The 27,796-nt window shown below is 45.5% G+C and overlaps 1 protein-coding gene across 4 annotated transcripts in view; it reads right to left on the bottom strand.

The window, feature by feature from the left end:
• The window catches only part of LOC118514117 (protein phosphatase 1 regulatory subunit 14B), a 32,230-nt gene that overhangs the window by 3,408 nt on the left and 1,026 nt on the right, over positions 1–27,796 (bottom strand). Inside the window, exons 1-3 of one of the 4 annotated variants that reach the window (XM_036060695.1) lie at positions 16,738–17,656; positions 9,338–9,397; positions 21–389 (exon numbers count right to left, since the gene is read on the bottom strand). In XM_036060695.1, the coding sequence (XP_035916588.1) occupies positions 21–233 (213 nt within the window). In that variant the 5' untranslated portion in view covers positions 234–389; positions 9,338–9,397; positions 16,738–17,656. Of the gene's footprint in view, positions 1–20; positions 393–9,337; positions 9,398–16,737; positions 17,657–27,796 lie in introns of those variants that run through there. The other 3 variants (XM_036060693.1, XM_036060696.1, XM_036060694.1) reach the window with 3 other exon arrangements.

Here is a 27,796-nt window from a genome sequence, read left to right as displayed (position 1 = left end):
GCGGCACGGCGGTAACTTACGGGAGGATCGAACAGTTTCTGCAGCTCGTCGTACAGCCACATCTCCACCGCTAGCCGCTTCCGGATCAGACTCATCTGGTGCGATCCGTACTTGGCTGTGAGGAACTTCTCGCGGCGCTCCTTGACCTCGCCCTTCTCGGTGAAGTTGACGCGCAGTCCAGTACGACCAGGGGATCGCTCGCAATCGTTCATGGTTTCAACGCCACACTGCATGATCTGTGCTCGCTTGAATACGTCTGCTGCGACAGGACAGAGACCGGGTCTTCTTTTTGATCGCAGCAAAGGTGATGACAGACCGTCCGCCACGAAATTGACGAACTTGGAACTTTTTTTTCTTCCTTCTGGTTCGCCTTCTCCTTCACCGCAGTACTACTGCAAAAAGACGGAAGAAAGAAAACGTGGGATTTAATAAATTAATAACACTAAGCATTAAATTGATAGCTCGGCGATGTGTGATGCGCTTCGTTGTCACGTTTCTTCTTCTTCGTGAGTCTCACTTGGCCAGTGACACACACACACAGAAATGTCTGGACTAATGTAATTAAGCCTTATTTATCATGTCCCTACTTAAGTCGGCATCGTTTTGGCGGCAGAATGTTCAAACAAGCGCACCGAACTTGATCGCCGCCTGTGGTCGGTGTGTCTCCCATATTCCTTTCGGCATGGATCATCATTAGACTATCACGACTGCTTAGGTCGTCGCACACGATTGACTGATCGAAACAACGACGCGGAAAGGTGTCAAGCCAGCAGCATTTAGATGCTATCCGTTTTTTGTATATCGGGGGACTAAAGAGCACTGTGTTCCCGTTCCTTTTTCAACGAGATCTTGGAATTTCATCATTACCAAAACACAGAACAATAGGCACTACATGTGATACGTGATAACACTACTTCTCCATTAAAAGCAGAGAGCTGCGAGAGAGTATGAATCACATACTTTGGGATGGGGAAGAAAGATTCAGATATGCTATTTATAGGATGGTAAGTGTTTCCTTCACGTATTGGTTTACACAGTTCTGCTTATCAATCTCGCTCGGCTCGGTCCCGATGGTATTTCACAAATTTAAAGTGTCAGTTACCACGGAGCTTATCGAAACTTGCATGATTGCTTATTTTGCGCCATGCTATGTGCTTATTTGTGGTTTGGGCCTAGACCCATGTCGAATGACTGTGCAAGAAAGTGGTGCGTTGTAGAAATTTATTGAGTCACTCCAAAGGGGATGCGTAAATGATTGCTGATAATCGAATTATCGTGACGGAAGCTTCAGTGAACTTGAACGTAGTGAACAACATATTTGTAGCCTCAGGCCAGATTTTCAGAGTCATCAAAAAAAGCATCAAAGAGTTTCTGTTGCATTTTACGATGTTGGAATTTAACCCCATATGTGAACAATATTTTCTACTGATGAAAACACGCTTTTGTCCATGACCTTATTCGATTGTGAGGACAGCTGTTTTTCACTTCTGTTTGCCACAAACGAGGCATAACTTTATGCATTAAACACGACAATTAAAATAAAATTATCTACCCTTTCGCGGAAGCCCTTAGAACAAAGATAGAAGTTGCGGTTTACTGTGCTGGTCGTCTGTGCGTGTTCTGTGGCTGGTTAGTGAAAATTGACGGATGGGTGAAAATGAACACCTTCCATCCACATCCAAACTCCATCCATTGCGTTGTGTGCAGTGCGCCGCAATTCATCATCATCATCATCATCATCATTTTCGAACCGTTCCGGGAAACAATATTTTATGTCTCTGCCTAATGCACCCCGCATCATCGCTGCACTCTGCCGGAAGTGGGCTTTGAAGCCCAGAGTTCGCTCTTGTTTTCCTCAATCAACATGTAATCACGTATGTTCGTTGCTTCTACCATTGCACGGCCTCCTTTCTCCGCCTGAATCCATCATCAGAACAATAAGCTCCACGCTACTCCACAACAAACCCACTTCCTGGCCGTCGCGACATTGCACCCGGGAGACTTCGCCTGGATGCGCGGTACGCTGCCGAAGGAAACCGAGCCGAGGTATACTTTTTATTTTGCAATCATTACCCTCCTCCCACTTTGCCAATGCGGAAGGAAAAGCTTGATTGTTTGATGCCTCCCCCTTCAGGTGCAGCATATTCTTGCGCCGTTGTCTACATGCGAACAGTGACGAGCTAAATGTGGGACAACAACGTCGGATGTCATCGTCCCATCGTGGACTGTCGTCTTGGGACTTGCTTGGAACATTGTTTCCCCGTAAGTCAAGCATCACACTGTATGGTCGCTGTCGTCCGGCTGTCCATATTCTCGACAATAATGATCGATATTTTATTACAATCAATCCACCGAGCATCCCGCGCAAACAGCTGCAAGTGCTTCTGTCTTGCATGCAGCAATTGCATTTGCTTAGAATCAGGTTCGCAATTCATCCGTTCCCAGTTTGCAAGAGCACTCGCCGAGCCGGGCAGGGTTGCGCGGCTCGGCTTTTCCCTCTAGTCTGCATCCATTTGTGCTGCTTTTTACCGTTTCTGCAGGTCGTATACGCAAACATGTCCTTCTGTTTTCCACCGTGCTGAGGGTACTGTAATTCCAATACAACCCTGCTGTTCATATTATGGCAACATAATAGATGATCGAGCAGCGAAGAGTCGAGGTCAAGGGGTGTGAGAAGACTTGACAGTGATGTTCTCTTGCGTTTTGCTCTATTTCCATTAGTAAAGGCAGGCGGCGGTGTGATGCATCTATGTGGCACACCCTTTTGTCGGATTATGAACTGTAACCTGAGTGTCTCCAACCAGCACCCGCCATTCTCTGCCGGTAATGGGTGTTGTAGATTGTGCTACGTAATTTCACTTCTTCTATTGTATGCAAAAGCGGCGACTTCTTTGAAATGATGATGAAGCGACGAGACCCCCCTCATCCTCCCAATTCATTGTCCTCTTGTAAAAAGGAATGTAACTGTACACCTGCACGCCACTTTCATGATCACCTCCTTCATTTACATTCGCAACAACGGAAGCGAGCAAAAACCAGATACAATGAATCATTTTGTTTTGGATCTGGCCACTGACCAGCGCATTTTATCTATTAAAACACGAGCTATAAAAGCTTGTTCTCATTTTAATACCACTTACGTCACACTTACGGTACCGTATTTCTGCTTCTCTTGCGGGAGGAAAGTCAGGCGATGAACAAAATCATATCCTTTACACGTCTGCACATCTTGAATGAAATGCGCACTCAGATCGTTAATCGTGCTCCGCAACGATGTACCGAACTGAATGACTGCTGACGTAAGCAAGGCACGTTGATGGGCAAGGTACAGTGAATGTGCATTCTGCCAGTTGTGCTTTGCAGTGCAGCATCTTAGCTTGCGTTCTAAAACATTTGTTTCCCATCAACGTCAACGTCGTGACGATCGCAAGTACGCGACAGCGATGGCCAATGTCATTGGATTAATTATTTTCACTTACAGCAGTGAGTGAGTGCACGTAAGAATTGGAACCGATGGTCGGGATTGAAACCAGATCCACCATACGCGCTGTTGTGATGAAGAGTTAATGTTGGCCGAAACAGCTTTACAAGATTCGCAACGCACAATTTATAGTCATGAAGATTCATCAGCCCAGCATTTTTGCAGCATTAACCAGCAACTGTCTCTTCCAGTCGGTGTGTTCCACCCAGTCTCGGTGTTTTTGTGGTTGATCCTCCACCTACGGCGTTAGCCGCATAATTCAATCAGCATAACCAGGCTCAGTAGTTGCAGCCGGGCTTCGCCGCTTTTGCACCAAGGGAACCGTGCGTAACGACCGTCGAGTTAATTGAATGTGAAATGAGCACCCATTTGGCGGCAAACCAACCATGATGGACAGTTCCACTCACTCCCATACAGAGCGCGAGCCCAACCAGGTCCGAAGCCAAAGGGATTTTTGTACAACTAGCCAGAAGGGCCTGTTTTGACTGAACCTGTCTAGCAAGCAAAAATATATTCGCTATGGATTCATACTCAAAAACGACTAATAGCAAACAAGTGTCACGAAAAGGGCTCCAACTTGCGAGGTTTCTTCACGGTAAATTATTAACATAATTCCTGCAGCTGGTGTGCTGAAGGTGCGCCACAACAGCACGGTGTCAAATAATTTCTGATCCAATTAAGAATGGCCTCAGCACAAATCATGGTTCTCTGACTGGGACAATGTTTAATGTTTCATCAAGATAGTATGGATAGATTTCAATATTTAGTGTTGGGGGTTGGTTTCTTAAGGCACCGCTAGAAGGGATCCGACACTCTCGTTCTGGCAATTTGATACTCTTCTGCATTTCTTTCGCGCTGCATCAACTCTTTAGTTAGTGACACGTGTGCGTGCAGTAAAAGTTTGTGAAATTGTAATTAAAAATAAATTATTGATACGCTCGCCGTATGCAACTGACAATCACGTCACGAAGAGTAGAGCAGTTATGCTCGAACGCTAAATTACACTTTATATGTTGTAGAGGAGGTGTTCTGAGAACGAATTCAAGTATTCGCGTGATCTGTACAATAATTGAATCCGAATTACTACCGGTGTTGCAGCAAAGTTTCCCCCATCAGCAACCGCCAATGTCTGGGATTTGATAAAACGCCCTTCACAGCACTGAACCGTCGTCAAACTTACAGATGGAGAGCCATTAAAGTGTAAACTTTTCCGATTCACGACGACGAAAATGAGTTCTGTCTAGTGAGAGTAAAAATCGAAAAGTAGAATACAACCACAGCACGTAACCGTCCTCTATCTAGACACTTTCAGTGAAATGTGTGTTGGTTGAAAATCTACATAAGGAAAGAACGCCAACACGTGCAGAGATCAACACCGGCGTCAGGGTCATACAAAAAGGGGTTGCACACTGTTTTAGTACACAACTTTCCATGAACTGGCGGGCGAGAGCAACGGAACCGGCATTACCGGAAGCTCTTTATGGCCGTGGGCCGCCCATAAAGCATTGTCTGAAAGAAACGGTATACCGCTGCTGCCTGAAGAGGAACGCGGTCTAGCGCAACGCATTCAGCACAGACCCCTTTTAATCAAGTATAATTAGACGATTTTTTGTATGCTATGCCTCGCGCTAGTTCCGGTTCTTTGCTGTGTGTGCGCCATAGACTTGACATTATTTAATTGGATCATAACGCACCCCGCGTGCTATGAAAACGCAAAATTACGACGCTATCCGAAGAGCTACACACAACAACGAATGTTAAAAAAGCTCGCAACAAGCTTGAGAGCGAATTGAGAATCTGACTTTGTGACGCTGCGATGGTTCATGCTCATAAAATAAACTGAGAATTGAGTTTGGCGAGCCTCGTCAATTACGCATAACTTGCAAAGATGAGCTAAGTTCTTTCCTGGAAATGGCCTATGGTAAAGCAAATAAACCAGTGCGAGTTGTGTTGAGAGCTGTTTCCAAGAATTGCCAATTTTAATGGCGCACAAAATTATCTGTCGCCGGAAATGGAGTTTTTAAGCTAACCTCAGCCAGGAAAAGTCTATGCAAAGAGAATTGTCTGGTTTAAGTAAGGTTCAAACAAATCAGATTGAGTACCTTCAAGGAACCTTTAGCATCTTACATCTGCGTACCCAATATCAAACAGGCCAAACAGGCACGGGTAACACCTTTTTGGGAAGCACCGTTTCAAACAAAAGAATCGTATTAAGTTCTGCTGGAGAGAAACCGTTCAACAGCTGACGCAGGTACGCTCAAGTACCCTCCTTGGGGCCAGAGTTAAGACGTGCCAGAATGTCGGCGCGAAAGCTGGACAGAGAATGATGTCACCTACTAACGACGCTCGCGTGACGATCAGAAACGTGAAACCCTGGCCCAGAGACAGCCACACACAACCACAACCAGGAGCCTTCCCGTCTGCCACACTTTTCAAAGGCTGCTCGTACTATAGCACAAGTGACGGACGAACGTTGCCTTTTTTATCCCACCACGATCAATGGGCTCCCGAACGCCGGGAGAAACCGGTTATGGAAGTCTCATCAGATCTTGCTGGCGATCGACGATTGGCGAAACTCCTCGGCGGCCCAGTGAGGGCCCCCGTTCGACATTCGCGAGCCCTCCATGCCGTACACTGCCTTGTGTCCTAATTGGCAAAAAAAGGCTCCGCAATGCTTGGTTACGTCAGTCGATGTACACTCTCCATGTTCATGTGCTGCCAGCAAAGAGTTTATAGCTTCATCTGTACTTGAACTATATTTTCCCTCTCGGAAGGTGGACACGGCAAAGAGTTGCAATACGTGTGTGACTACATCTTCAATTGATTCTGTTAACTGTGCGGCAGGCGTGTGCAGCAGGAAGAAAAGCCATTTAACTAATACCCCTAGCCACGCACTCTTTTCGTGGATCGAGCGTGGCACATTATAACACAATTGCGTGTGGCAAATTTATTGCATCACCTAACCAGTAGAAGGTACGGTGGTACTGGAAAGATATGACATGAAATCGCGGCATGTTGGGTACGTCCAAGCCTGGTTTGAATGCGCCATTTTCACACTACGCTAACGATGTCAGTTCTCTGTCGCGCCACTTGCTATGTTGAGCAAATCCCGCAAACCAGTAACGAGTAAATATTTAACTCTCACTGGTCAGTGGTAATTAATGTTACAAAAGCTAGCTCGTTTTTAGCGCTCTACCACGTTTTCCGCCTGTCACGAGAATGTCTGCGACGCTTTACTTGAAAACTAAGTAGGGCTGTTGAAATTCGGGATGTTTGCTTGCATTGTTGTCACCCGAATAAAGTCCATTATAGCATTATTGACATGACAGTTGAATAAAATAAGCACACGATTGTAGCGTAAATTACTCTACATTCAGAGGTATGATATGCTCAAGAAGCACAGTAAAAATAGTCCAACGCTAATTGCTTACGATCTTACTCTTGGGATAGTCCACGATTGGCACTAAAACTTCAGGAGGTCTTAGTTTGAATAGAGAGTCCGTCCTGCAACGGGCCGGAGGTAAGCTATGGTTCATCCTAAAATATGACAAATGATATTATCAAACAAATAACACCCACGTCCATGGAGTCTCCTGCTTGACAACTCATCTAGCGGCTCCACCATTTACGAAGCTTTGTTGGCTGGAATCTCACAACAGCCAAAAACAATCCATCAGGCTGTAATGTCTAGTCTTCAGATTTGTTACAGCTTAGCAACGTGGCCGGCATGCGATAAGCCACAAATAATGCCATAAACCTCCCATGTCATTTCGAACGCTACAGCCGCTTCATTCAAAGCTAGTTATCCTTCCCCAGCGAGCCATCGACATAAAAAAGGCATACAGTAGCCACACCAGCGAGATCATGGACGACTTTGCAATTAACTAGCAAATGAACAAAATGCATGCCTCCCTTGTCCAACCTTCTGACAAGGTTGCCGATGCGAAGATATAGAAAAAATAATGCCCATACTCGCGACGCAGCCCATCATTTCATGATTCATGATTTTGTACTTTGGACCCTCGGTTCTCGGGATCAATAGCGTATAAAGTATGCAAATTAAAGACGAGATGTCTTTGTTGTCACAAACATTTATCACCATCGAACTTGAGAGAAACTCACCTCCCGTATATCATATTTTTCACCCAAGCATTAAAACGACTTACAACACAAAAATGGCCGAATCGTCCCACCGTGCTCCAATGCAAAGCCATGCTCCAGTAAAATGGTATTTTAAACTAAGCATAAACAATCATAATGGTTCACTAGCGTACTCTGGCCCAGATCTCCTCCAGTTTTTTTTTCCAGTGCGAGATCAACTCTCATGCTAAACAAGCATTCAGAGCTCGTGTCTCACCACAAGCAAAACGGGCTTCTACTGCAAGTCCCCACCGTGGTTGGTGGAAACACACAACTGCACGCGAATGCATCTCACAACCGTCGTTATTATTATAACTGCTCTCTTCTGCTGCTCCCACCCAGAAGACCACGACCTTCGATGACCTTTTTAGCATCGCACTGCAATATTGCAACTGTTTAACATCCGCAACAAGGTACAACGCAGTCATTCACCGCGCTTTTTCTTATGTTTGTTGTACAGATAAAGCAATCTTTTAGCACACAAACAGGGCGATTGGTGCTCGTGATAGTGAAAAGCATTTGTATGTTGTGAAACGCGACCCTTGGGGTCTTGCGGGAGCTTCTTTCTTTCTTTAAACCCGGTGAGAACTTTTCTCAGCATTAGGGTTAGAGAATGGGTGGAAGTGAAATTTTTGCCACCTGCTGTAATTATAGTCCGTAAGAGCTGTTGTTATAATGACCCTAGACATTCAAGAGCTCTTCAAATTAAATCCAATTTGACCAGGAATACCGTGCACATTAAACTGACAATGCTTCAAGCGTATAGTAAACTAGATTTTATTTACTTAAGTATCAACTTATAAAGAACACTCATTCTTCACAAGCGAAGGCAGTCTAAAGCCAGTCTAAATGCCATAGTGATTGGTATGGATCATTTTACAGCAGCTTATCGCTAGGCCGCGCACTTCAGCAAATCGCTTATCAGATTTTGCTCTTGAAGCTGATCATGCTTTTGGCGGCGAAGCGCCAAGCAGTCAAACAATGAGCTAGAAGTTGTACAGGTGAGACTTTTAACGTTATGACCCAATTTTCTGAGTGTTCAAATGTGTACATTTTTGCACTTTATATGGCCTTGCTTTGAGGACTATCCCGTAGTGAGAGAATAAAGAGACCCCTCACATTGCGGATAGATAATTGAATTGAATCTAATTCGAATTGGCACTTCGTCCTAACTCCAAGTCATACCTATAGATGCTCAGCACATCTTTACGTGAAACTCTTTGTGTAAATCCTCCACCGATCGTGGTGGTGCCTTTACTGTTGAACAAGTTATGGACATGATAGAAGATTTATGGAACATGCTGCATGCCCTTTCTCCCACAAATACGGTATTGATAAGATAGATGAGCGCAAATTAATAATCCAGTCATGCTCTACGTGCTGTTGCCAACCTTATCAGTCCAGGAATGCTCCCCCAGGATCCCACGTTGGTAGTTATCGTTGTGACGAACGACAATACTGCCAATGCTCGTATTCCACTTAAACTATCCAATCTTATCGAAACAATCCCCGATTATACGATTTTATCATTTACGGAACTTTTAGCCTTGGAGCAATAAATTGGATTGTGCACTCACATGCGTGTTGTTACCATCAAAAGTGTTATCTTTCTGCTGATGTATGTCAAATATTTTCATAGTAGGATTGTGCACACGTTATGAGGTTTCGATTATTTGTTTGGTATTAGGTGATCAAACATTTTACAAAGTGGCTTACCGTTGAGACACCACAAGCAGTAGTCAGCAATTTCCACTAAATAAATTCGATGGAGCTATCCTGTAAAGACGAAACAAAAATATAAATAGTAATATAAGACGCTGTTTGAAGATATAAAAGAGTGGACAGCATTTTAACACATAAAATGCAGTATAATATTTAACAATATGATTTCAGTAAATGTAAATGAACCAAGATATATATTTTTTCCAGTACGAATTCTAGCAAGCAAGCCTACAAAACATGGTTAATTCGATTCACTACATGTTGAATTACCTTCCACTTCCTACTAATACTTTTTACTCTAATAGAAGTCGCCAACAAACTTGCCCCAAGCAGGAAAACAGAAGAGGGAACAAAAAAAAAAAACAATTATCAACGGTATCTGTGCTAGACGAATCGATTTAAATGAAAATCAGTCCATCAACTTCCGCTGAACGAAACCGAGGAAGAATTGTGATTCGTTTTTCTTGGCTCAATTGGCAAATCAAGGGCAATGCTGTAAGAAACCTACGCAAGACTAATCGAACGACCTTCATTTCAACACACTCTGGCTGTCTCGGGTTTGGTCATCAAGCTCAGTTACCGGCACCACTACCGCTATTTGCGAGACGCATGCATTCTGTGACTTTTGAGAAATTAAGAAACATCTTGCAGTAATAAGCCCCCGTAGAAGGAGTTTTATATTTGGGCTAATGGGCTGCACGCCAGCCTAAAGTCTCCTCCCCAGAAGGAATGTTGGGAAAGGGAATCCATAAAACCCCCATTTTTACAATACTGAGGAGCATTCTCAACCATAACGATACGCCATCAGCGCTTGTGACATGACTCCTTTCTCCAAGCTTCCTCGAGGCATAAAGAAAGCAGTCGTCGCCTCCATCACAAGGCGCATAATGACTTTTAGCCAAAATTGTCGGCAGCCTTTTACGGGTGGCACAATCCGAAAAAAATGCCTTATTCAGGCACCCCACATCACCCCAAAGCTTCATAACCCAGCTATCGATATGCATGAAGCGATATGCGCACGTCCTTAATTATGGCGTCGCACGGGTAATTTTCTTAAAATCATCATCGTCGTCCGCACAACACAGTGTTTTGATTTCGAGGTGTGCCACGAAGGCGAAAGAAGAGTCTCCTCACAGGGCAAGGACAGTAGGTGGCGGAGGAGTAGTAGTTGGTGGCTCGCCCGGGTGCGAGAAGTCGCCACGCATCATGATTTCGAGATCGATTCGGAAAGATTACGTTACAAGCTGCTAGGCTACCAGCTGGCTCGTTGGCTGGTCACGGGCATCCTTTGTTGCTCATCCGACTGCTTGGCTGAAGTGCCGGTTGGGAGGTATGTGTGATGGTTTTAAATGGTCAAAAGCGTCGCCAGTCGCTGGAAAAGCTTTTCGCTTTCCGTACATTCGACGCAACGCAGTGATGCCGCCGCTGCCAGTTCGTTCCATCTCGATGCCACTTCCGTCGTACGCGGAATGTGGCCACCGCAGGCAGAGGGTTGGCGGACGGTGACGACACGAACTTCGATTAGCGCACAAAGGCCCTTGGTGGTTATACAATCGCTTCAAAAAACAAGGCGAGGAAAGATGCATCAACGCCGAATCGAAATATCTAACCTCTACGGGCATCTGCCTGTATGCAAATATTTTAAAACAAGCGATTGGACGAACGATTTCAAATTTTCACTTGCTAGTGTGCCGTCTCTTTGAATCTGCTGTGTCAAGCGTTTTAATGCAGCTGACAACAACTTTGCTAACCCACACAGTGATCACAAGCATCAACAGCCGGCAAATGAAAGGAAAACCACTGAGCAAATGCGCCAGAAATGATGAATTTACAATTTTGTTCTAAAAATACAACCTCAACAAACGGCTTTTGCGTGAACCGGACTCTTGAGATGGCTTGTGCCCAGCTGCATAAACGAGCACACAATACGGAGACTGAGAGAGTTGCAATGGCAGTTCTGAAACGTTTCATTACACAGACTGTGGGAAGAAATCTGTGTTCTTTGGCTTGAAATCGATAACATTCGAAGGATTTCTATCGCACCAACTGCAGAACACCAGTAGAATGCTTATTTACATCAGGCGTAAAGAACGGCAAGGAGAGAGGGCATGACGTGACGTTCCCTTGAGTCACGTTTTATTTTGGCAGCTTCGTACAGAATACCATCAATTTTAGCTTCGAACAAATGTGGGGAAGTTACGTGGATGTTTCGTTTCAAGCCGCACACGATATTGCCACACGACCAGCCCACATCTGGGTCTTTCGTGCGATGCCGGAAGAGCGACAGCTGGCCTTTCTTTGGCGAAAAATTGCTTTTCATTAAAAGTTGCATTAGAGTAACGATTTTTCCTTTCGAGAACTTTCAAGTGTGATTGCAAAGTTCGGATGTGAAGTTCATCAAAAATGAAACCGCACACGGTCAGTCGGAATCATTCATGCATCCCTGGGTATGGTTTGGGGATTTTAAAGTACAGCTGTTTGATTCACTACCACACCACGTCCATTAAACTTTGATGGGAATTGTTCTAATGAAATTTCATTCATTCTTATCAGATAAACAATGAAACAGAAATGCTTCGGCTGTGATTCGCTCATATTGACACATTTAAGACACAACTGTCCAACCGGTCAAACCACAGGGCAAACCAAAGTTAGAGTAAAATTTCAACACAATGTCCCTAGTGATTGTACCGTGCTTGATTTTGTGTTTTGCCTGTTTTGTCACAAGTTTTGTCGCTGGCAGCATTACGAACTCTTTTCCACTGCTTACACCTCCACACTCCGATATTAGCTTCATTGTACAAGCATTTGTAGAACTCCAGGACCAGTGGTGTCCGGCATGGCGTCAGAAAAGATTGTTTGTCCTGAACTACAACACCGACCCACTATCGGAGGACATTTTGACTGCTATATTGAAGATAAATGCACCGCTTAAAATCATATCCAATGAGTTCAGCAGTTTGACGTACTGGACTTACGAGAACCGTCGTTGCGCTCTTATGATGGTTCGAGGATATGAAAGACTAAAGGTTGGCTCAACCTCTTCTTTTCGACAACTGCTTTTAATACTCTTCTCCTTTTTTCTCCAGCCTAGCGAACCCATCTATTACGGCAGTCGTTACATTATATTTCACCCAAAGTTGGAGCAAAACTTGCTGATGGAAGACCTGAACAGTAGCAGCGGAATCATTTTGGACAAGGCGTACCACATCCTCTACAATCGGACCGCAATCGAGATCCATCACAAGAACTTTTTCACCAATCAAACGATCCAGCTCGATCCGCTCAACATACGCGTCCCGAACGATCTGGAGAATCTTTACGGGCGAACGCTACGTATGTCGCTACCGGATGGCAACCAGAAGGTGACCACCTTTGACGCCTACCTCGGGGAAACGATAGCTCGCCATCGTAACGGATCGTTTGCTGCTTCTACTACCATGGACACTAGCATGGACTACGGTGTAATACACATTGGGGTCCCGTTCCTCGGCTCGGACAAGGTTATGGCTCTTGGCAGTACGTTCGTCAGTGTGCTAGTGCCACGGAGCAAACCGAAGCCCGTAATATCGGTGCTAGTCGATCCGTTCGATTACTACAGCTGGATCACACTGTTTGCACTGGTTTTTATACTGACTGCCGTTCTGTCACTGTTTGGACAATTCTTGAGCAAGTTGAACTTTGTGGAAGTGCTACTCGAGATGGTCATGTGCATTCTCGGCGGTCCGTCATTAAAGTACGGCGGATGGTTCGAGAATCAGATCATCACCAACTACTGTCTGCTTACTATCGTGATCGTGTCCTCCTACCAGTCGCTCATCATTTCCTACCTTTCGTTTACCCGCTACTACCCAGAGATCAATTCACCGGACGAGATTCGCAACAGCTGTATCTTCCCAAGGAAAACCGCGTTTGCTTCCCGGCTAAATCTGAAAACCGTCGACGATGTGACAGGTCCCGTGGATAGCTTGTGCTATCTGTTCAACAGTCGAGATAACAAGCGCATCACCACACTTTTAATAGAAAACATGCGTACCATAGACCGAGCGGCAAGCGAGGCGTACAAACGCAACTTACGTGTCGCCGATACTATATTCTTCGAGTTTCATCTGCTGTACTACTTTTACAACAAGTCACTCATTCGTGAGCTGTTCCCGTTCTACATCCACGCGTTCTACGAGTCCGGGTTGTATGATCAGTACTACAAAAACAAGAGCAGCTTTGCCCTGCAGTACAAGCAGGAAGTGTTTGTCATTAAATCGTTTAGCGTCGGGGATCTTTCAATCGTATGGTTTTTGTACATCGGAGGAGTGATCGTGAGTTTGGTGTGGTTTTCGCTAGAGATCCTGCACTATAAACTCCACGTCTGTGTTCAATTGCTCTTGGAATGGAGAAAAAAGAAAATGTTGGGCAAAAGCCGCATTATAAGAAGGTGGCAATTATGGTAATTGTTCGAGATTGCGATACTTGCTTGGGATCTTACAAAAATATAAACAAAACCGTTGTAAACACAAACAAACAACAAAGTACACACTATGAAATAACATAACCTCATTCTGCCGCTTGTAATGCATTGCTCCATTTTTGGAGCATTTGTTGCCCAGAAGCGTTTGATTAACACCACGCCGATTGCATCGCACTTAAAAGCTAGCATTTGTGATTCTTCTTTCTCAGCAAGGATGCTAAACACGATTGCAGCACAGCTTTGTTTCGAGCAATAGAATAACACTATTAGTAACAAAATTATCTTATTAAAGACTTGGAAGCATCACTTTCCACAAAAAACCGCCCAAGTGGCTGTAAAACAATTTCCTGCATTTGAATAGGAAAGAAATCAATTACAGTATGCAAGAAAGCATAACAATTTCACCAATTCTCGTGACGCTTTTTCTCATTATTCGATCGACTTTCGTCGTTGTCCACTGGTGCGCGATTGATTTTGTTCTTCGTGCCTTCCCTCGCGCGGCTGTCGAATATAGTTGGATATATCGCTTTCGATTGCAATTTTCCCATTTCGGTCCAAACACTTCTCCCCTCGGCAGGAAAGTCAGCATGCGGAAAGTGTTGGATTGCCTTTAATTATTTGCCTCGTCGTCATTTGCACCATTTCCTCGTTCATTTGTCCAGCAGGGAACAATGCTCTGGCGCTGTGTGCCACCAGAAACAAAAACCAAATTCCCCACACTAAATCGCGCGCTATTCGATGCGCTTTTACCGTCTTTAGCACACATCGCGACTTCGTTCGTGCCTTGGGGAACGTTGTAAAGTTTTTAATGCTGGCGATGTTCGATGAGCGAACCGTCTCTTAGATAAAGAACCGTCGAACCGACGAATAAAAAAACAAACAAACAAAGAGCACAAAACTACTTCGTCCAGAACCTCCCTAAGAGTATCCATGAAAGAGAAGATGGAGTCAAAAGTCGCGTCGAATGACCCAGTTCCGGGGGTTGCAGGTCGAACCCGAGATACGAAAATCGTTCCATTCGGGTAGCATAATTTGGTGAAGATAAAGCCAGACAAACTGCACGACACACGTGTCGCAACTGTAGAAAGATTACCAAAATTAGTAAACCAATTATGACTTTTTAAAAGCTTTTTGGCTGGAGATTGAAAGCGAGGAATTCAATCACATCAAAAGCGAAAGGAAGGTTGAGATGAAAAGAAAGAACTTGAGACCTTTGCCCCCTAAACAGCAACAAAATAGTATAAAAGCCTTGGTGTGAAATCATAATAAATCATCGAGTTCAGGGAAACTAGAAAAAAATAGCGTAACAGCTAAATCTAGCCAATATGTTTGGCTTATATTTGGGCCCAAAGACAAAAAAATTAACAACCGAAGGTTGTCCTTGGGACGGCATCATTTAACAGACAAGCAACAGCCTGGAGAGAAGGGCTAACAGACGAAGAAAACGCAAAATATACTGTCCAAACATTCAGGTCATGCAGCTGCAAAAACCCAACCCTTAATCAACCTGAATTCGCATCTCGAGCGGACGTCGAGTATCTCATTTCCATTCCGACGCCGTCAAAAATCGAGGGCGTCTGAAAGATTAATGTTGACTCTGGCTGAATGTCTGGCCGAAAGCTGGCTATTACATTCCTGTTGATTTGGATGTGCCTGCTTCGGTCCTGTCTTTTCGGCTGTTCGACTTTGGATTTGCAACTTTGCATTCTAATTCTGTCAACGTGAGCCCTTTCTCTCAAGTACATCTGCACCTAGCAACGCTAGAAACACTGTCGCTAGGGAACGGAAACACACATTTACTAAGCCTACTTATTTCCTGCCAACAAGGTAGCTCTGGCGCGTTTGTTCCTGTTTATGGACTACGGGGAACCGGAATTTAACTCGATCTACCGTACAGGCAGGCAGAAGGGCAAAAAGTACTACAGACAAGTAGAAAAAAAGCATCGAAAGCTTGATTCTGGGAGTGATCGTCAGAGGGTGGCCAAAGCAAGTTTGCGCAACCGGGATGCAGACAGAGATGCAAGAGGCTCCAACAAGCACAACGCGAGCCACGAAGATCTTTTCACCATGCGCTTCATGGCGGGGTGATTCGCGATCGCACCACGTACGCACACACACACAAAGGGGAGAAACCCTCCATGTACACACACACACACACACACACACTGCAAGAGAGTCCACACTCTTCTTTCTTCTGAGCTCTTTTCCGCTGGTCGCCATCGTAACGCAACACGGGGTAACACACAACAAAACACACTACACAATAACACACACCCTCCCGTCCGTCTTGTTTCCTCCTTCCCTTTCCTTTCTTCCACCTCTTCTGGAGCCAACAAGCATCTGATTTGGCCCACCGAAAGGAAACCGATGGACAAGCTTCGCTGCTTTCTCCTCCGGCCGATACGAGCCAACACTGATGCTTGTTGGTGGATGTTGCTCGGCAGAGTATCTCTAGCTGACCGATGGGTTCTCTGATCACCGAAAGTAACAAAGCAACCTCAACATGCTTCATCCGTTGTGCGTGAATGAGTTGTCCTTTGTCAGCCTCTGTCCCCTCCTCTCTCTCTTTCCGTTTCCCTCTCTCTGTCTCACTCCACCAAAGTGACAGCTGATTAGCTTCCCAGCTCACCGGGGCCCTTAGGGTCCGTTTTCACGGCACACCTTGCGCCACATTCTTGCGAGACAGCAGCTGGGGCTCAGAGAGCAGCGAGAAGACTTCGAAAATTTGGTGGACCCCTCGTGGGATTCACGCAAAAGTACACACACACACACACACACTCAGACACACACGAGCAAAACCTGCCTTTCACATATATTCTTCATCTCAGCGAAATTCTTGTGCTTTTTGCACCAGCCACACCACTGCATGCAAAGGTAGTTTTAAAAGCTTTCCTGTTCACACATTTTAGCTCTCGCTTAGTTTCCCCACCGACGAAGATGATGATGGGTGGTGTTGATGCTGCCGAAGGTGTTGTGTTGTTGCTGATGCACAAAGATCTAGCAGAGTGGTACAATGTAAGGCGGTGTGTGTTTTTTTCTCTTGCTTCCGCTGAATACTCTCCCCTATAGCACAAGGGGCGCTATCGCACGGACCCGCTGAAGAGTGGAGGTCTGGAGAGGAGTGTTTTATCTGGCACCTCCACTTCGTGGGGAGTTGGGGGTTTTCACAGCACAGCAACATGGGAAGGCGCAGCAGAGTCGTTTTCACACACGCACGTCTGGAGCGAACTTAGGCACCCATCCTACACACTAGCGTATGCACCACTATAGCAATCTTAGGAAGACCGTCTGTCAGTATATAGGTCGGAGCATGGCCGCCAGGTCGTACCGGCACAGTAACTCTGCTCTCACTTCACTAAGCCCACCGGGTTAAACACCACTGTCAAATGACACTCTGGGCAGACGGCAGCAGACTAAGACGGGTTGCCAACACCATGCAAGTGCTGTTGAGATTGTGAATAGACTTTGCTCACCTTTGCACACCAAAACTGGCAAACACACACACAATCACGCACGCACGCACAAAGCCCTGCACTCCGGGACTGGAGTGATAGCGGGATGGTGCTGGACACGCACGCAGATGAGATATTGGGATACAGCTTCTCCACAGCACACCGAATCAGATTCAGACAACCAAAACCAAAATCGCCACAGGAAGAAAGGTGCGAAAGAGAACACACACACGGACACGTACGGAACGAGATGCGAAAAAAAAAACAGGGAAATATACAGAACCGGACCTGGATAGAGCAGGCTGTAACCACACAAATAACGATACCCGGAGATCGACGGACGTGTTGTGCGGCCGTGCGCGCTACTAAATCTCGCGAACAGCAGAAAACAAATGAATGAACCGGGAGCTGCAGAGATCCAAGCAACCCGCATCATCCCGCAAATGTGGGTGAGAGAGCCCTGCCAACCCCAAGAGAGAGACAGAGAGAGAGAGCGAGAGCGCGCGCGCAAGTAAGAGAGCGAAACGTGCTCTCTCAGGTGCGTTGCAAAGAAAATGCGTTTTCATGCCATACAAAACGTGCGTTGATGGAGTGAATGAGAAGAGGAGAGTGGGAGAGAGTGTTGGTGGAGGGGGAGCAAAATTTGAGAGATTTCATGCTCGTTCTCGCTCACACAATAAGTAAGAGAAATTGTATGTCTGCGCGAATCCTCCCATTTTTGGAGAGAAATGGGGAGACGACAAGCGCAAATACAAAAAAAAAAAAACAGTAAAAGCACATTGAATATACCGGGTTCTCCAGGAGAGTAAAAACAAGATAAGGTTTTGGGTTTTTTTTGACAACAATGCCGTGATTGTCTATTAAACCCTCAAAACTTTTTTTGGCGTTCAGCAAGCTCTGCGACGCCGGAAGCAACTTTCTGCCATCAGCGTCGTGTGCATCGCCGCTGCGTGCTGATATAATTCATTTTCGAATCCTTTCTACCTAGCAGACCTTGCGATGACACAACCTGCTGGACGCGGTGCAATAGATGCAGTTCGATAAAGAAACCACCCCACACAACAAACGCCGTCCGGGCTAGTGAAGTAATCCAATTACACAAACACAATCGGCGATCGGCAAGAAGCTAGAATGAAGAAAACTGCACGAACCGCGCATGCAACTGTGGCCACATACTTCCAAAACTCTGCGGTGTGCGGTGTTTGTATGAGACGGCGTCGGTATGCCGTTGTTGGGGAATTTGTGCTTTTAGGATTATTTGGTGGATGACCACCACCACCGGAAAACACCTAGCCTGGCCTAAGAGGGAGGGTTGAGAAAAGAGCATAGCTAAAGGCAGAAAATGAAGATATGCAACACAACAGCCACACACACGATACCGATGGATAGCGTCGACGTCTCTTGTACAACTCTTGGCTCCTCGCTTAGCAGCGTTTCACTTCGATGCATCTGCCGAGTGAGAAAGCTCGACAAGGCCGAGCGGTGAATTGTGCTGCCCCCCCAGGCTACTGTCGATAACATTCTTCACCATCCCTCCTCCTGCTCCTTCTTCTTCCCCACCTCTCCCCACCCGCAGCACAGCCAGACACGCTTTAGCGAGTGTATGCAGTACACACGTACCAACCTAGGGAGGTTCAATTCTATTTGACAATGACCCAATGATGATACAACAAATAGTACAGAGGTGTATGTTGTCATCATACAAATCGCGCTTCACACAAACACCATTGCAGTGAGGAAACAGCATTATTATCGGTTTGCTGGACAGGAAATTATGGACGAGACACGTGCCTTCTTGACGTGGGATCCATCAACAAATCATTGAACCCTTGATAAGAGGTCCCAAAAAAGACGGATGCAATGCGCTAGGGTAGAACTGCAAATGCAGCTCTCTTCCAACAGTCAGTCAGCGGAGATTCTTCTAGCGGAGATATGCATCAGACACAACGAAAATAAGCTGCTTTTGCTCAAACCGTTTCCACCGTGTCCTCGCTATATCTTTTCGCAACTTGAGCCTTGATTGAGAACTAATGCCAGCAGTAATGTGTGGGGCAGACCAAACACAAAGAAACTGCTGAACGAGCAGCAGCGCCACCATTCTGCGCGAATTGGTTTGGGTTTGAAATGTTATATGCTCATGCCCATGTGTATGTGTGGTTTAAGGTGAGCACACAAAAAATTGGACAACCATCAGCGGCGCGCAATTGTCATGGTTCCATGCTCGCAAGGAATTACTGAAGCTTCGTCGCCTGCAACCAAAAGGCAAAAGGTTTCCATTGAGGGTTTGTGTGTGGAATTCCGCGGTCATAACACCTATCTTTTGCTCATCATATCGTCATTTCGTCAGTATCTGTTCAGGGGTATGTTCTGCCAGCTCTAAGGTCGTTTCATAAATTGCTCAGGATTATTGTTGTGGTCACTGGTGAGCTTCTACCGTTTGCAACTACCTAGACCTTCCTTTGTCTAGGGACGCAACAACTTCAAGCAACAGTAACTAAACGTATATTCAATTAACAGATCACACATAAATCATCCCGGAGCTTTAAACACTACATTTTGCGCCATTTATCCGTCAAAAATCTTCCTCTCTGGTGTGCATGGAGCGTCCCAAAAGGAGGCTGAATTTCCATTTTACGATTGCAAAATTTACCACCGTCACAAAGAGCAGAAACGAGGCAATTAATCTCAATGTATCACGATGACCGATGACTCACAAAACAATTCCAGCCCCCGGTTGGATCGTGGGCTTTGTTTTGCGCCAGAAGCTCCCGAGAACATTGTGTGCTTCTGCTTCCCAGGACAAACAAGATCTCTCCGGTCCTGTACCAAGACACAAGAGGAGGGAAGACTTCGAGTTTCCCCGGGTGGTGATGGTGGAAGCGTAGCCCCATTTCTATTCACTCCTTCCCTTTATTTCCAGGTCCAGCTCTTTTCCCATTCCCTCGTTAATTACATCTTTATGCAAGTAGAGCAACAAACAACCGCCGCGACTACCGCTAAGCGGATAGTAAAGTCAGTAATGTTATAAAAAAAATCTCCTACACGCGCTAGGTTGAAAAAGCCTTCGCCTGGACCAAAGTGGTTGTAATTCGTACTCCACACACCAGCTACAAGAACTAGTCCAAGAAGATGTTTTTTCCCACGTGGCAAGAGTTCTAATAGCGCAGATTGAAAGGAAACCAACACGATGGGATCTCTGTTGGGCTTTAAATGATTCGGAACTGCGGATACTACTGCTGGCGAGAGGCGTAAATTCAATCCAAGCGCATGGATCCGTGGCGGATCGCGATGACGGTGCAAGGGTTTGTTGATGAACCTTTCGGCCCTTCTTCGTCGGGCGGCAACCAACGAATCAATTCTACCCCCCAGCAATACACACCACAAAAGAACCTGCAGGAAGATAGGATTGGGAAATGAAGGGCACACACACACAAGACATTAGCGGCTTGCACTCTTCCCTTACCTTAAGGGCAATCATGCCAGCATACAAGTGCGCTGGGCCAAGCGTTTACTGTACGTGTGTAATAAAAAGAGAGAGCGAAAGAATCGTTTATTAACCTTAACTTGATCTTCCGGGAAGCCCGCTTGGCGGTTCGAGGCAGTCGTGTTGAGGTGATGAGTTCTTTAACACACGCGCACCAACTGTGCCAACTTGTTGTTGGACATCTACCCGTGCCCAGACGAGGTAACCTCTTCCGAGCGGACGCAGCAACCATTACCGAGCGGACGCAGACACACATCAAGTTGCCGCGCGCTCGGTTGTGCTGTTGATATGATAATAACTTCAATTACACCATTAAGCAGCCGGCCCTTTTCTATGCGTAAGGAAAAAGCGTCCGCATTACACTATCAACGGAGCATCCGATAGATTGCGCAGGGCAGAACAGGTCTTTGTTGGTTTAACGATTTTCCCGCACAATCGAGGGCTCGTTATCTTGTTTTTCACCTCGATTTGGCACGGGAATAGCTGGGAAAATTGGGTTCCGGAAACTGTCCTGCGTCTGAGAAAATTCGCAACACAGATACATTCTGCTTAATACTTCGTGCGACATCGTTCGGTCATACGTTTTTGGCTAGTTCAAAGCAAAATTCATCGAAATTAAAATCTTCCAATTGCGTCACCCGAAAAGCTCCCAACAGCTGACGATCGCCGGCGTCACGATCTGGTCTCGTTTTGGCCCGATTCCCGGGATCATTATAGCGATCTGCTGCATGATTGATGGCTTAAGCGGCTAATGGCTCTCGGCTCTGTTTTGGTCAGCTTAGCCTACCCCATGGGCCCAGTCAGTGGGACTACGCAGTGTTTTTCTTATTTGTACATCATTGTGTGAATTATGCTACAGGCTGTTTCCCGTCGGGATAGCCGAGCCGTGATCCCGCTGCAAGAGAGCAACTTTCGTCTCCCGGAGGTACTACTGCACACCGTGACATGGCTGCCGCCGTCTTCGTTGCTATTGCTGGCAGTCGAACAAAATAAAAACTGAACCATCGATAACCTTTCCAATTCGGTGCTTCGTTTGGCCGAATGACGAAAGACACTCGTGATGGAAAATCAGCGAACCGTGCACGCGACGCGTTCGCTCGTGATGCAATTTCCCACCCAAGTCTAGGCTCCAACCGCGCACCACAAATGCTCGATAGGCTGAAAGGATCATCGAATGAGAAAAAAAAACACACACAAAACAAGAGCCAAGATTTTCATAAACAGAGAAACCTTGAAGTATATCGTCTTCTTCAGTGGGCCAGCTGAGCCGAATCGCTGCCCACCACAAACGATCAAGTTGTATGATTGGGAAGCATTTAATGGTTCTCTTACTGGTGGTTCCTTGGCGCGCACACACCTCACTCGACCTTCTTTGGCATTTCGAACCGATCGCTACAAAAGCTCGGTAGTCAAGTAATTGCAACATGAAGCAAGAAAACGGTGGTGATGAGCCAATACTTGTTGGGGCGCTTGTCGCGCTTACGCTAAAGTGAGTAGGAAAACTGGCTCAATGTCGTCGCTCGATGATGTATCTTTATGATCATTTTCTTTCGACACTTAAGAGAAGTTCAGCTCTTACCGCTTTCAATATCTACCAAACCAAAGGTGTATAAAAAAAAGATGAAAATCTGCTTTTGCTTCTAAATCACAAACATATCTTATACATTCTTTTCTTTCGGCAAGATGAGAATGAACCGCTGTGTAAACCAGAACACGGAATGGCATTACGCAATACATTAGGGACATGGAAAAAGAGATAAAGCCCGAAACACGCCCTTCTTCGGACACAGATACACATAACAAACTAGAACGAATGCAACGGACTACAGCAGGAAAAAATCTAATATAAGACGAAAATTTGGCAAAACATTCACCCCGAAGAAAGAGGCCAACCAGAACTCGAAGGTTGAGAAAAGCTCGATTGTTGAAAATCACATCACGTCGACGTTCAACTTTCGTTCGTTGCGCGCGCGAGAGAGCATCCTCGAGGGCGATTTATTTGTCACTCGAGTTTGTTGGCGGTGGCGCCATCACCAAAAGACTGGAAAAGATCCATCTTCAGGCCCCGGCCCAGTTCAAGCAGATGATTCCCGATCGATGCTGCGCCCAAAGGAGGACAAATATTTGTGCTCGCCTTCCCACTGCAAAGCACGATGCAGAAAAGTTTATCCGGGGAATTTCCTTGTACCAGCCTTCTTCTTGCGCTACCTGCATCCATATTTACAGCACCGACAAACAGCGCCGAACTCGAGAGATAGTGTCAACGAGCTTGGGAAGCACTTTAGACGAGAAAAGCGCACAGACTGCGGGACACTCCGTTCAACGAGACACGCCGATCCGTCGGCGGCGTTGGTCCAGCTACCCAAAGTAGATTATAAATTCTAATTTGCATCATAAATTGATCCACAGCGCGCTCGAGATGCGTTCCAGATGCAATTTGCATAAAGTGCAGTGAACCTTAAATTGTTCACTTCGTACCGGACATGTGACACCGGACCGGACCAGACGGGAGAGAAACGCAATGATACAGCTAATATCTAATAATATTTCAATGCAGTTTTCTACAAAATGACTTAATGTTACAAACTTGCCACAACCCGAATTGAACAACGCAGCGACCTACCTACACATATTGACCGGGCTCATTCGGTGCTGGAAATACGCTAGCGATAAGGCGATTAGCACGGAAATACCCGATCTCCAACGCACCCATGACCTCTCCCATTGCCGCCTATCCGCAACCATCCCTTTCACCCCAAGCGGGCAAACAAAAACAATCGGCTTTCGGCTTTCCGCTTATCGTGCTTGCGCCCACCATCGGAGGCATTACCTTGCGTCATTCCCTCGAATGGAGGGAAATCCATTCGGAAGGATTTGGAAGATGTTCCGGACCACGGCGACGGCGTCGTCGGTATTGCTTAACATTCCACACCTTCTTAAGCACCGCTCATCGTCACGATGAAAGACTTATACCGTGGGGCTCATGTCAGGTCGGCAGTCGGCACACAACACAACAGACGCACAACTTCTCATTGAGACAAGGATTCGAAACCGTTCGGAATTGGACAAATCATCGGGCGCCTCCATTTCCTCCATTCCTCTCGATTCCTTCCGCTTTCAGCATGGAACAACTTCTTTAGCAGATTCATCTACTGTGTCGGGCTTCGTTGAATACCGTGTTCGGTTAGCAGAAAATGTGACATCCCGCGGTCACATTAGTGTCAGCTGTCAGCAACAGCAGCAGCAAACGGCGCGCGATTCAAATTGGCGCGTATTGTTGCAGCTGTTGTGTCCTTGTGAGCTGTTTCTGTCTACTGTGATGTGGTCCAATTCAAATGATGTGTATTGGATTGGATTGGAAAGCTTTAATAAAACAACTTTAAACTTCTCCATGATATCTTAACATCTGACACGGGAGTCCAAGGACAAGCATCGACTTTTATGGCCCGCTATAAACCGTGGTTTGATTTACAAACCAACGCCCTGATTATCCCGAGGGCAAAACCAGAACACATAAAATCTCCGTTTAATTATTAGCACTCTAAAAAGCGCAAATGTCAGCCATTGAAACCGTTGGTGATGGTCATCAGATTTTTTGGAGAAGCCCTTCGCTCGCCGTTCGCTGCTTGGCACGAGCAAAACTTGAAACTTATCGACGGCATCGGCCTCCAGTGAATTAAATGCCAAATAGATTTGTACAAAGTTCATCACCTCCACAGTGTTTTGATGGCCCACCCGACCGTTGCAACCACACAACATATCTTTAATTCTGTTCATTCTGCCTTCTGCTTTGCATGATTTTACCCAGCAACATTATTTATGCTTCGCCGAGGTGGTGTAGCGCTGGTTGGCTATGCTTGAAAGAGTTTGCTGTGTTTTTGGTGTAATTCTCAGTCGGTTTCTACCAATTTCCGTTCCATGCCGATTGTACGTAGCACCGTACGGTTTGGCGAGCACGGTCATGGGCAAGAAAAGTTGCCGAGTGCTGGAGTGGCCTTCAACAAACCCCTTTTCTAATTACCATACATCATGGGGGATACTGCCCACCGACAAGCTCCGAGTATTGTATCTGTGTATCAGTGTAAAAACATTCTGTTGCGCTTGCGACCGTCGTCCGGACTACGGATACACTTTTTGGCTGTTCTGAATGTTACGGCTTTTCCTAGAGACATTGGCACGTTCAAATCCTCGGGGAAATAACAACATTTACCAAACGTTCTGCCTCAAAAGCATCGGTAAAACAGTGTAACCGAAAGGCTGGGCTTTTTTGTTGCTTCTGTCTTGTATCCTACATTATGCATCGATCCAGGAAAAAGGGCAAATATTTGATCACTGACTCATCATCATTGCATACGGTCGCGCGAGAGAGCGCTTTCTTTAAAAACGCATTGAAAGATTGGAATTCCTATGTTGATTTTGTGGGAGAGAAACAACCAACCAAGATAAAATCATCGAACTGAGGCTCTTTTTCGTTTTTATAACAAAGAATTACCTTATTTCGAAAACCGTCTAAAATGTGTACATATTTAAACATATCACAGGAACTTAACAACTGAGTTTGCGATAGGTATATATAGGCGTTTTGCGTGTATGTTTTTTCTCTCTCTGTCTCACAACGGGCAATCGAGCAGAACTTGCTGACTACAACACCAAACAGATCCCCATTCCCGTCTCGAGAGCCGAGGGGTTTGCATATTTATTTACTTTCCCAACTTATCAAGCACCCGCAGGGGTCGCTTGTCTGGCACTGCCTTTACAGAGTTGCGAGAGACACCAGACAATCTGTTACGAGCGTTCAGGGCTGATTCATCGTCGTCCACACATTCGTTGCAGCTCCCGGGTTTGCAACTTTACCGCATACGAAGTGCAGTACTGTGAGCTGGGGTACTGTGCCGGCGCAGCGACACCGGACGGAATGGCAAAAGAATATTTACAATCATTTAAGGTCTTCCCTACCCTGGCCCTGGTCCACTGTTTGGAGCTGTTTTGCCTACAAATTGATACACACACACACGTGACGACAACGGCTTTGTCTGTCCGTTAGCAAATCGTGCGAATATGTGTGGTTCTTGGAGTTCTTCCTGATTCGCATAAAAGCAAACAGCCCCTACCGTGTGTGCTTTGCTACCCTTTCGATAGACGTACAATTCGAGAAAAAAGAGTTCTCTACATCGTAAGGGTAGAGTGTGGTCGGTTCAGTCTCATTAAAAACAAACGCCATATCATTACCACGCAGAATGAAATAAAAATGTAAAGTTAAAACGATTACAGCGATTCCGTTCCATTTGGAAGAAGATTTTTTAGCCCATTTGTTCATGGAGGACACTTTTTTGCTGTTGTGTATATTGCAATCATTCACGCCACTCAAGTGGAGTTCCAGACTACTTCAGAACTGGTATCCTTAAGTGGGCGGATTCTGAATATCGTTAGAAACATATGCATTCGAAAAAAAGGCACTAATTCTAACGATTTTTCATACAATGGCCCCGAAGAGATGTGCCCAACTAACGATAGTGTTTCGTATGATACCATTTATGTACAGACAGCATTTTATTGCACCTGCATCGTCAAAATAAAGAAGGGACTGCGTTTTCAACTTATAAATCTCATTATATTATACAGAATTGTGTGACCCATGGGCTTGCGGGCTAAATCATCCTACATATTGAACCCTCGAGATCAGATTCCTTACAAATCATAGTGGATAAGATGTAAAGAGTTATCCCATTTCTAGACTTAGGGAAGTCCCCTGGATCATGAACAGAGGACAAACACGGTTGACGCGTCAGCCATAGAAGAGACACTCACAATTTTTCTCAGCAACATATAACGTTTGGGTGATAAAACGCGACGGGGAAGGTTTCGGATGGCATTCGATCCCCGGACCTGCCTTGTGAATGCAGACATCGTTATCGCATCTACCACTAGACCCCTCCTGAACAGAACTACAGATTCTGCACTATTTTAGTGTTGCCGCTTTCCACAATAGGACTAATTTTAATGCATACATTATGAGTCTCAATTCTTCATTTTACGGATTAGATTTCATTCGCTTATTTGGGTACAACAATCTATACAGAATTTTTCATGAATAACCCCCACTGGGACCAAAAAAAATGGAGGTCGACCAATGGACCAGAGTTTTCAGGTTGATTGCAAATTACGTTCACGAAGATCTCGAAAATAACATACTGAAATTGATTTTATGCGTGTCGGTTGGAACGATCGATCGACAAACTGCTCGATAAACATGCACATGAAAACATTAGCACGAACGAACTCCGAACGATACCAAGAGCGAACGTAAATGCCACCGGAATCTGGAACTTTTGGAAAACTCGATTAAATCATTCAAACTCCTGAAAGCAGCGCCTGGCACCACTCTGCTAGATTGGAAGGCATGGGATAACACCTGACGCACGAACGTTGGGTTTTGCCTTCCCGCTGAGTGAGTGCACTGTCATACATTTTCTTCAAACAAGGAATTATTAATAAAAACACTGTTCGAAAAGTATTGTTGCACAATCTAACCCACAATTGTGTTTCCTTTAGGTTCCCACCCGAAGAAGCGCGTAAAAACACCGAAACGTAACCAATTACGCCAAATGCTTCAACATCCATGTTTGGTTTAAAATGTTCTAATTAATTAATACAAACACCAGAGACACCCACTCGGGGGCCAATATCTCGTCGCCGTTGGAGTGGCCTACCGCGCGCGCTGAGCATGGGATGGGTTTGCGTAATGAACTGTGAAATGTTTCGCCAAGATTGATCGATAGATGGCAAAATGGAGCAAACCAGAAAGAACCGTTCAACACGCCTAATTGCATAAATTAAGGCGTCTGGTGACGGAATTGCCAATAATGTGCCGGAAGTGCTCCACTTTGTCGCTAACGATCCATCATCATATCATGCAAAGTGTAGCAAATGGTTACAAAATTGGTATAATTTCTGTTTTCAACATTTTAAGTGATTTGGACAATATTTTGAAGTAATGCACAAAGAATTTTCCTGCTATTTGGAGAGATAAAAATCGCAGGTGAAAGGTGACG

Source organism: Anopheles stephensi, chromosome 3, assembly GCF_013141755.1.
Source record: "Anopheles stephensi strain Indian chromosome 3, UCI_ANSTEP_V1.0, whole genome shotgun sequence".
NCBI lineage: Eukaryota > Metazoa > Arthropoda > Insecta > Diptera > Culicidae > Anopheles > Anopheles stephensi.
The sequence above is the reverse complement of the archived record's forward strand: the minus strand, read 5'-3'. Positions and strand labels throughout refer to the sequence as shown.